Source organism: Periophthalmus magnuspinnatus, chromosome 5 (genome assembly GCF_009829125.3).
Source record: "Periophthalmus magnuspinnatus isolate fPerMag1 chromosome 5, fPerMag1.2.pri, whole genome shotgun sequence".
Classification (NCBI taxonomy): Eukaryota; Metazoa; Chordata; class Actinopteri; order Gobiiformes; family Gobiidae; genus Periophthalmus; species Periophthalmus magnuspinnatus.
Genome location: NC_047130.1, coordinates 28,520,293 through 28,531,711, shown reverse-complemented (window position 1 = coordinate 28,531,711; position 11,419 = coordinate 28,520,293). Strand labels below are relative to the sequence as shown.

General features: G+C 40.6%; 1 protein-coding gene across 9 annotated transcripts in view; it reads right to left on the bottom strand.

Annotated features, from left to right (window-relative positions):
• Nucleotides 1-699: 699 nt before the first annotated feature.
• foxp1b (forkhead box P1b) overlaps nt 700-11,419 on the bottom strand; it is a 158,804-nt gene continuing 148,084 nt past the window's right edge. For all 9 annotated transcript variants that reach the window (XM_055222178.1, XM_055222175.1, XM_055222174.1 and 6 more), the window contains 6 exons: nt 11,211-11,287; nt 10,466-10,567; nt 9,466-9,587; nt 8,670-8,739; nt 8,349-8,515; nt 700-4,768 (listed from right to left, as the gene is read on the bottom strand). In XM_055222178.1, coding sequence (XP_055078153.1) covers nt 4,624-4,768; nt 8,349-8,515; nt 8,670-8,739; nt 9,466-9,587; nt 10,466-10,567; nt 11,211-11,287 — 683 coding nt within the window. In that variant the 3' untranslated portion in view covers nt 700-4,623. The remainder of the gene's footprint in view (nt 4,769-8,348; nt 8,516-8,669; nt 8,740-9,465; nt 9,588-10,465; nt 10,568-11,210; nt 11,288-11,419) is intronic.

Genomic DNA, 11,419 nt, shown 5'->3' with positions numbered 1-11,419 from the left:
TTGTTTCCATTAAATCTTGTCTCTCAAAGGCCTTAATTAATAACACTTGTGACATTTATGTTTAGCAGCAAGAGGCTCTGCACCAAACGATTTATGTCACCTAAAGCTTTTTAACAAATCAATGCAACTGTTTGTAATTGCTTGTTTCACAAGATTAAAAGTGCTTAGGCCTGATCTCTGCCTGGTGTTTAGTGGCCAGTGTGACCTGCGTCCTGGTCATAAAAACATGTGGCACTGGTGCAGCATTAGCCCCTTCACCAAATCCATACTGCTATTATTTCTGTGATTTTAGTGCTTCCACAATTTATAGCTGATCAAATGCAGTTACCTAAATTGCTGTAAGGAAGGCCGTTTATCTGTCTATTTTTAATTACAAGATAATTTAAGACTGAGTAAGATCAAGGCAACAAACAAGAGCTGCGTTCAGCCATTTGATTCAAAATAAAGATTAATACAGGTTTAGGTGATATTTTTGCTATTATTGATGTTTTATGCATTGCTAGTTCTCCAGCCATAAGGTTTGTGAGTGATCAACAATTCAATTTAGTTTATAATGGAATGAAATATGAGTTAAAATCACATTGAATCACCTTACAACTTGTCTCTGCTGGTAAAAAGTTTAAACGTTAAAGTCATTGCTCCAGCATTAAAGTGTATTTTTTTTGTTGTTGAGGAAGAAAAATCCACCGACACCAAATCTCTGATCAACCAGCATTTTATTGCATGTTTAGAATGCTCTGCTTCAGACGCACCCGGAATGATCAAGATGGAGGTGAGCATCAGAATCTCAATAAAAAACAGCAGAAAGAAACAGTATATTTTCAAAAACAGAAAAAGAAGAATGATTTGCATTGGCGTGACAGACCCCTCCCCCACTCTATGGACCGCTCTGTGATGAGGGACCAAGGACAGTTAATGGTGCAGTAGAGGTGTGGGCGGAGCCTGTGGTCCAGCAGACACACCTCTATCACCATGTGACTCTGCACCATGTATGGATTATAAGAACTGGATAAGAGCCAAAAATGTACTGGAAGCATATTTAAATTCAGATTACAGTATTATATGATTTGGGGTTTTTACTGAAATGACTAGACTAAACTTTATATCTAGCAGGTCACCTTGGGAGAAAAAATGTGATGGTAAATATGTGGTATTTTGTAAGATTTTTAAGATCTGTATTCTTTGGAATGTAGTATGTTCTCTATTTTTGTCTAGGACTAGAGCCACTAATTAGAGTATGAAATCCAGTTCTCATGATGCATCCATGTTTTGACCTTTGACCTGTGCTCGACTGATTTTTCTGTGCTTGATAGGACTCATTTACAATGACCCTAAAGTCAAAAAGGAAGAAAATATGTACTACAGTTGTGGCATGGAGGACACATCTTTGATGCATAAATGAGGGAACTCTCCAAGAGAACAAAAAACAATGTTTAACAATATTCTTTACATCTTGGCACTGCATATTTTTCTTCATTTTCCTATTTATTTCATATAAAATAGTAGAATGTTACACCCTTATATTATTACTGACCACTTAAACCCCCGTTCTGCTGTGACCCTGGGATAAGTCATGCAAGAAGTCTCAATCTTCACTGAGACGCACTTAGAGCACACGGCCGACAGAAGGCAGTGCTTGGACCTTTAAAAGGAAGTATCAAAACAAACTAAAGAAAATCTATACAAAATGCTTCGGTCAGTGAAAACAGAGAAAATCTGTCTATATTACAGCTGCCCCAGCCCCGCTCACCCACAAGTCTGCTTAAAGATAGCTAAGTAAAATACATTTGCAGCACAGTTTGCTATATCCAATACATACAGTAGTTTTCTCATAGCTATTTCAGGTAATACAAAGGCATAAGCAAACATCATAACACAAATGTATTTTCAGATAAAAAAAGTGACAAGAGGAGACGACAGGAGAAGACAATGCAGACATGTATGTACAACCCTCCAAAACAACCCAGTGGGACAGGATACGGCGTATCAACAAAAAGCCTGAGATCTGAATTGGACTACACATGCAATACATACAGCCAAGTGCAAGTGAGTGAAATGTTCTTTTTTATGCTTAATTGAGTCATTCCCTATAGGTTTGAACTGAGGTATGCACGCTAACCGTTTTCTCATGCTGTTATCTTTAGTAATGTCAGGCTGCACATGCTGAGAATGTTTGGACTCGACCAGCGCCTCCTGCCCCGGGATGTGAGTGAGGTTTGGGGAGAGCTCGCCCCTGTTCTCACGGTCCTGCCCCAGCCCCACTCTGCAGATTACACACAAGTCCTTACCTTAGGAGCAAAAAAGAAAGATGGATCTAATTGTATAGGCAAAAAAATGGACCAGAGCGTTTTAATTTTGACAAATGACATAAAAAGAAAAATAGTTGTTGGCTGCATTCCCACTAAAAAGATATAAGTTTGAGACTAAACTATCTGGAATCATAACTGGCCCAGGGGTAACTTTGTGGAAACATCTAGACTTCTTGTCAAAATATCAAACTGACTGAGCTGACCACTATTTAGCCCATTGTGTGTAATGCATACATTCTGAGAAAATTGTATTTCATGAATACAGAACGACCCTGGCCCAATCCATGAACAAATATGTCTAATTCAGGTTGATTTTGAGGCTAGTGTGAAATACAACTTATTACCACAACAAAACTATTTGAAATATACAAGAAAAAATGGTCAAAACTGAAGAAACCGTGCTTTCATTTCCAAAGCTTCCTGTTAATTACCAGTTTATCAAAAAAAACAAACCTAATGTGGAACTTGGTGGAATTTGGTCATAATTTTGTTTTGTCAACTGTAAGCAGACTCTTTTCACTTTTGGTCACTCCAAACATTGGTACAGCTGTCCTGTCCCCTCACACCCTCAGCCTTTTGGTTTGAACAAAACTAATGAGAACATTTGAGGAGCTCATTCCACCACCTCAGCGGCTCCACAGCAACTGACACATCCAATGGACCAGATATATTTGGACTGATCTGCTATTGCAGTACAGACATAATCTTTGGTAGTCACAGGTATTCCAAAAATATCAACAATAAAAAATATTAAAAATACTCAAAATAATAAATAAGGAAAGTGGTTGATTGCAGTCTAGGTATTGTGGTCTTTTTAGGATTGTGATGTAACCCCGTACATGATTTGTTTTTGGATGAACAGAACTCTTACGCCTCATCTAAAAGTGCACTAATTCTCTTTCAGATGTATTAATCTACTGCATTTATTTTATTTACTGAATGCTGTACTTAATATTTATTCCAAAACCTTAAATGCAGTAGTATTAGTACACAAGTAGACTAGTGCTTCAGTGGACTGTACTCTAGATTTTGGCTGGAATGTGCAATATTCTGGTCTTTTTCTTATCGCAGTTATTTGGCGTTTTTACTTCTGTAAAGTAAAATGAGCATTTCATCTTTGTACAGTTAAAACACAAAATATCCATGCATGAGATGTAAAAAAAACTGGAAAAAAAACAAACAAAATAAACCATCACACACAGGGAATGATGCACGTCCTCAACCCAGTCACGTCAAAGCATGGAAGAAACTAGTCTGATTAACTGTTGCGTTTTCAGAATCACAATTAGCTGGTCTAAACCATTATACCTGACGTTTTCATTAGATTTTTTTTTTCTTTTAAAAAGCCTTAGACGGTGATCAGAAATTGTGTTGCGGCTCGACGCGCTCTACCGTGGAGGGGGGCTGTTTTAAAGTACAATTTCATAAGGATAAATCATAACCTGCATGATTTCTCTGTCATTCATTGGCATCTTAAATTAAACTTCATTGATGCGTGGAGAGAGCCTTCATTACGGGGTAGTGCATCGCCAGCGGACTTTTGCGAGCGGGAGGGCGAGGTGCAGGTGGTGTCAGGGCGACGACTCGAGAAAATACTAGTTGGTACGTGACATTCGATTATGTTTTTGCGTTTTTTTTGTTTTTTTTAAAGACAACAAGTAAGGATAAAGAAATCAACATTCATTATCAAGTGCTGACCACAGAATCTCCACAGCTTGGGCATGAGGTCTGATCTGTTTCAAGACACGACACGACAAATAAAAAAAATAAAAAAATAAAAAGATGCCACATTGATAACAGCATGAACGACAGAAAATAGACGCAAATGATATCTTTTATAATCTATCAACGAATCAAAGAAACACCCCACCCACCCAATATGGAATCAAACCAATGAGAAGTGTTGAAGGCAGTGACAATGAATACACACTTGCTCTCCCTCTTGGTGTAAATTAAATGTCACTCAATTCTCTCTTGAGTGAAAGAGAGAGAGAGAGAGAGAGAGAGAGAGAAAGAAAAAAAAAAGGTGGGGGAGACGTGACACCCCTTTGCAGTCCAGCGGTGCAGCAGTCCGTCTTTGGCTGCGTGGCAAAAGGGGCAACTTCGCGTGGGGCAATTCTGACCACCAAAACTGCCCGTACCAAAATATGTCCATGTGTAGAAAATAAAAACATAGAAAGTAATCAAAAAACAAAGCCGTCTTGGGGCTGTCATAGGTCTCTCTAATGGCACAAAAAGTCTATTGGAGACTGCAGTTCTGCGTTTGCCCCGCTCTGATACAGTGTCCCGGGCAGGTGAGACAGACTGCAGGTGCCTACAGCATGTCCTCGTGTCCCGGCTCGTCGTCGTAGTCCCTGTGGTGGTCGAAGTCCGGACTGTGGTTTGCAGTCGTTACTAGGGACAACGGGCCTTCGTGGTCATCAGGGTCCAGTGGTTCCTCCTTAACGCTGATGTGGTGCCTGCAACGGACAGGGCAATTTGTTTAATATATAATTTAAACAGTGTAAACATATGAGTAGTACAAGATAATAAAAAATAAAGTGAATGTTTTCAGAAAAGATGTTTTGAAAATAAATGTAAATTGACCTAAGTACAGACATGTATAAGGACAAGTATTTCTTAATCGCATATACCACTGGTAGACCCCGTTGTTTATGATTGTGAATAGATAACAAATATTTACAGTATTTACAGTCTATGGCCTATTTACAGTGTGGGCAACATTAAGAGACCCCTGTGGAAAATGGTCATCCATGTGGAAAATGCTAAAATGTTTTCCATAAAAAGTAACATTTAGATATTATTAGTGTCAAAGGTGCTTATACACACAGTGAACTATACTAACTGTCTTTATCTGCTCTGTTAATATGTAAATTAAAAAGTGTATTTGACAAATGCTGCTAGCTCTGCACTGTAAACATTAATAACCTGAGAGCAGGCTGTGCTCTGAGCTCCAGACCTGGGCTTTCTGTTTATAAAGAGGAAACAGGGGAACAAAAACAAATGTCTGGCTCCGAGTGGAGGCCTCACTGGTGCTGATGATAATTTCAGCTTCCTTTTGAGCTCTTCCAATCCCCGTAAAGCTGCAGGCTTTTTATTTTGGTGGCAAGCGACAACAGGGTATTCACTTAGAATTGATAAATGAGTTAGATTAGCAGTGTGCGACGGTGACGGCCGCAGAATGGACTGTTGAGTCGTCAGCCTCCTGGTGGCGCGCTGTGTGTTCCCCTTCTGCTCATTAACATGCACAACCTGCGAGGCGGGTCTCAGGAGGACGACCTCGCATCGGCTTCTATCATTAATCAACTTCAAGAAAACACTGCTCCAGACACCAGCGTACATACTTTCAACTGCAGAATTAATGCATTTTTTCAGGCAAGTGTCAATAAGAGGGGAGAAAAGAGCTGGCAGGGAAGGCGCGCACACGGCACTACAGAGCGATAAGAAACAGAACCCTTAGGAGAATAATAACGCTGTCACTTGTAAACAAGGCAAAAACACGAGGCGCCCCTCTACCCCTCACTGAGCTCAAAAAGAGCCACTAAAGAGATGGGATCTGCCAAATTTCTCATTACAGAAACAGAGCAAGAATAAAGCGCAGGGAGAAAGGGAGAGACAGGAAGGAAAAAAGAGCACATTATGAGCAGCTGGAGGGGACGCGACGCTCTAACCCGTGGTGCCAGGCTGCTGCAGGAGGCAGAGCAGTGTCACAGCAAAGCACCAGGCTCATTTACTACCACAACAAGGGACAGGCCTAGATCCACACCAACACAACTCTGTGATTATTGTCACAGACACACACGTATGCTAATGAGCACCGATATTTAAGAAGGGGGAAAAAGTGAAGTCAGCTTTTCGATCATTTTCACATCAAAGTAAGTCTACAAGTGGCATCGCCTCAGGACGGAGCAGCAGGCCGCGGGGCAGACATGAAATTGTTATTATGATGCGATTGAACTGCATGCTGATTCCACACTTCACTGTATAATTAGCCTGATACCTGATTCCTGTCTGGTCGTTTTTAAGAGAAGTGCTGTGCTTTACAAAGCTGGTTTGTGTTAAGCAGCAGTTCTCTCTACATGTGGAAAACACATGTTCAACACAAGCCGGATTTTTGGAACATTAAAACGATTTTATAAACCTTAATATTATTGTTACAATTAATAACATTGTGCTTGCTAAAATTTCCATAATTTAATGTAATATATAAGTTATAAAATCATACAAACGATTAGAGAATTTGGTGCTGGCAAAAAAGTCTTATGTATCTACTGTTTTTATTAAGTACAGTCATGACTCCTGGTACCACTTCAGTTCAAATTCCTCATTACTATTATCCATAGTATTTCATATTTCACCACTTTTGTATAATACAGTATCCAGATATAATAGTAGTATCTGTGCTATACAGTCTTGTGAGCCAAGTTCTTTAAAAGCAGGAGAAAATCCACAGATTAAAGCCATTTAGTCCCCGCACACAGAAGTGCCGAGTGTGTGCAGAGCCTAAAGATAGGCTCGCAGGGGCACAGGGAGACGCGGCCCGCCTCTGGGCCAGCAGCAGTACGCCCATCCTGTCTGTGCCTTTCCTGCTCCACAGCCACGCTCACAGCCATGTTCACACTGATTAGGGATGGCACTTCTCCTCCATTTGGCCAACAGCTCATTACTGCACCTTTTAGTTTTCAGGCACAACCCCCCTCAGCCCTATTGAGAGGGAGGAAGAGGAGGAGGAGGCCTTTCCTGATCCACTTGTACAGGCTGTGCATCGGTGGTCTGCCCCTCACATCTGGAAGCCATGCAAGCGTGCGCCGTATTATTTTAGGCTTCAAACAACTTAGCGCGCACTCCTTTTACGACAAGAGAACGGGGAGCTGCGGTTTTCCAAGCCAGACCACAACTTTCCAAACATGAGAATCTTGGATGATTTCCCCCAGACTAATTATGCATTTGTGTTTTTATTTGATACATTTTTTCAGAGGTGTTTCTTGATGCATTGCTGCGACGACTTGACCACTTGCGTTCTGGCATTTTGTAAATATTATGAACAATTGCGTGGCTGATTAGAGCAAGGTGGAGACAGGCGGCAGGGTGCATACAGGAGAGTTCATAAAATAACAGAGAGGGAAGCTTTGAAAAGGTGGAGTTTCCTTTCTGTGCTGAGGCCCGCCACAGCTCTGGCCCTGACCCCTCACATGTCAACCCCACCCCCTGTTTTATTTATTGTCCCGTGTGCTTTTCATCTGCTCACACACATTAGCTCATTTCACTAACCCACACTAGAAGAAAGAACAATTTCAGATATTATGAAGTGTTCAGGTTTTGTTTGCTCCTATGTGAGAAGAAATGCTTTTGTAGTAACATGTAATGCAAATGCACAGGTGCAGACTATTGGTGGCACTGTTTCTAATGTACACTTTAGAGACGGGATTTATGTGTTACAGCAATGCAAAAAAACATCACAATAAATACAATACATTATTAAACTAAATTATTATGCTAGTGCCAGTAGAAATTGAAGTTTATCTGTTACCAAAAAAACTACAAGCAGCACCAATACAAACTAATCACAAAAAACTGAGAATATCAATTTTTCTGCTAGATTTTGTTTTACTAGAGTCCAACTAAAGTGACTTTGACAAAATTTACAACCATGAGGGACACTACAGGTAATGCTGTATGCAAAAACATTCATATAGACCAGAATGCCCTGTGTGAGCCTTTGTTCACTACAGAGTTAGTTAATAAACAAGTTTAAACGTTCACATTTGGAAGTGAAAAAGGAAAGCCTTTTATAAAGACCAGTTCAAGAAACACCTTTGTTATAAACATGTTCTACCATTGTAAGTTAAATATTTGATATATAATTATGTAATTATTTTAATAATGTGATGATGATGTTAAAAAAGAGTGTTTAATGATATTAAAAACAGCTCTCCTAAAATCTCCTGGCCTTCATAAGTTTTATGATTATGAAGCTTATACATCTGAAGTGTGAAAGTCTGTGTTGTCTCCTGTGGCAGCAGTAGAGTGTGCACTCACATAGCTGGCAGGGGCGAGCGTCCCGGGCTGCTGTCACTGCCGTTGCTGTTGCCATGGTCCAGCGCTCCGTTCATCTCCTCACGGATGGCGTTGGCCAGGGAGTTGAGGGTGGGACTTCCAATGGAAGCAGTAGTGTATAGAGGTATGTTGTTTTCTGCCATTGAAGCCTGAAAAGTGAAGCCCCAAGCATTAAATGTGAAACGGAAGAGAGTTGTCAGCACTTTCTTAGTTGGCCATCACTCTTGTGAGAGCAGAACATAAAAACAAAGAGTAGGAGACAAGGCGTGAGAGAGTGCAGAGTGAAGTTAGATTGTACTTTACCTGGAAGGCAGCAGAAAGAGTCGGACCATAGCCCAAACTAGTCTGAATGTTCTTCACTAAGGCCGGACTTCTGCAAACACAACAATTCAATTACAACCACATACTCATGTCTCTGCTCGCATGCATTCCTCTCCTCGAGGATCAGGTTTCATAAAGAGAAATCAATGCACTTTGTATAAGAACTAAAGACATTATAGTGTAGTAAAGTGGATAATAAGGCTATAGTTCTAAGTGTTCAATCACTTGACATTACCACACAACTATCTTGAACACAGTGAAGAGCAGAGAAGAGGAGGCTTATGAGGAAGCGTGATGGATGGAGGCTAAACACAAAAAGCATGATATGCACACAGAGGGCGGGGGCATGCAGGGGTGAGGGCCAGGGTGCTTACTGTTCTAGCAGCTTGGCAAAGATCTGGTCAGGGATGGTTTTCCGAGGGCGATCTTGCCGCACTTGATGCCCGCGTTTAATTTCATCATCAACAGTCCAAAAGGACCCAAACCCATCCTCTACCCTCACAAAGCATCTATGCAGGGAAAGGTTGGTGCGAATGGCACCCTGAGGATGCAGCAAGCACAGGCAGATGCAGACAATGACAAGACAGACACAGACACAGGGTGAGGAGAGGCAAAATCAAACAGAGCCATGTGGTTATGAAGCATCACCAGCCTAGAAGCATGAGGAAGAGCTAGGCCAAAGCAAGCAGGACTTTGATAATGTGGCACAAACAATGAGATGGAGCAGCAGTGACCTCTTCATCAGCCAATCAGAACACAGATAATAGGCCCCACCTACCCACTGATCTTTTGAGGCCGTCTCTTTTGGAACTCTATTTCGTCCACTGTCCACACAGCCCCTTTTACGTTTTCTACTCGAACAAAACACTTGTGAAGACTAAGATTATGCCGGACTGCATTCTGCAGTTGGTGTGAAAAAGAGAAAAAGGAGTGCTATCAGTACATGACACATCTCTGCATAAGAAAACATTCACTTCACAGGAAAAATATTTGGACAGGCTCTGAATCAAACCAGAAAGAAAACAATAAATAATCCAGGGCTGTTTTGGCAGGAAATGGACCTCAGGTTTCAGATGACCAAAACAACACATCAATATTTGCTGGTTTCCACAGCAACACTGTTGGACTAATGACTTATTTTTATTTTCTGATTATGCAGTGTAAATATAACATTTGCCTCATACCACATTATGAGTAAAATCTAAAAGGTACCTATTACAACAATGAGCTAGAGTACAGGAGCTTAGAAGAGGACAGAGCAGTGTGAGCAGAATGCATTGTCTAATCCATTCTTTTACATTGAACATAAAGGTCTTTGTATTAGTCTGACTCATTTTAATATCCATCAAACGTCAGCAGCACAGACTACATCTGTGTGGTCTCGCCTTTGAAAAGCCACAGAGACAGATATTTTACTGTTCTGAAGTACAGCCATGTTGTTTTTGTAAGTTGTTGTGCTGAAGACGTGTTTGTGGTCTGCTGGAAAACACAGCGTTCAATTCTGAAGTCATTGTTGAGGGGCTCAGCCAGAAGTCACTGGCATAATATTACTATGTTCAAGCTAATGCCACCCACTGCTAACAGCCCCTCTTTCTACTCCACTCACTATTATTTTTACAAGAATGCACATTGCTGGTTTGTGGTTCATATGTTTGTCTAAAGGGTGGGGTCATCTGGGCATTATAAATGTTCTATTGTTGAGTTATTATTATGACTTTTTGTTAAGGTCTGGATATCCTTTCTGTTTTAAGAGCCCATTTTAGTGAAAAGAAAAGTACCTTCCACGTTGCAGCGTTGCGTCTGAAATATGCAAACATTCGTGTGAACCAGTTGTAGATTTCATTTAGTGTTAGCTGCTTTTCTGGAGAGTCCAGGATAGCCTGTGTGATGAAACATGACAGAAACAAACATTTACGGTGATCAATAATTCACAAGCATGCAGTTTGTGTGGAGCTAAACAAGACTGGAGGAAAATGGCTCCTGGCTGTCTCCCCCAAATGTTTGTTTGAGTCTCCAGCACTTTTAATTTCCAACTGGCAGATTTGAATATATTTTCTTGTGTGGGTATAAATGAAGGGCAAGGAAAAACATTTCTCAGGCAGATTACAGGGCAGCAATTATGGTTAGCTCAGATTAATTCCTAAGATGCCAGATTACTGAGGCCTGGAGATAATTGACTGGCCATCTTAAAACAGGTTCATCCCTACTGTTGTGTGAAATGAATTTGGTAATAATCACAGTCACTGGAAGGCCTAATCAAAAACAAATGTCACATGAAGCTGTTTTGGGGAATAGTGCACTCATTCTTGCACTCATTTAATCTGTTCTTCTCTAAATTGTGTTTGAAATTTTACATAGAAAGTAAAGTGGGGCAGATGACAGAACACATACTCCGTCCTCTGCAGACAATGGCTAAAGCAAGACCGATTTGCTACGTTTATATGTAACACTTGTACTATTAACAAAAGCGCACAAAACATAACCGAAATTAGGCATTTAAAAAAAAATAAAAAAGCATCTTACCTGTCTTATTAGTGAGGCGTATGTGAACGGAGGCCTAACATCTGCATTCATGTAAAATTCTTTGTTTTGGCTGAGATCTGCACAAACAGTGAATTAGGAGGACACAGTGAGTAACTTTAACAGAGCTGACGTTTTAAAATCTCTAAACTGGGCAGTAAAAACATCTGATGATCATCTTATAATCACTGTAAAGGGGGAAAGTTCCAAAC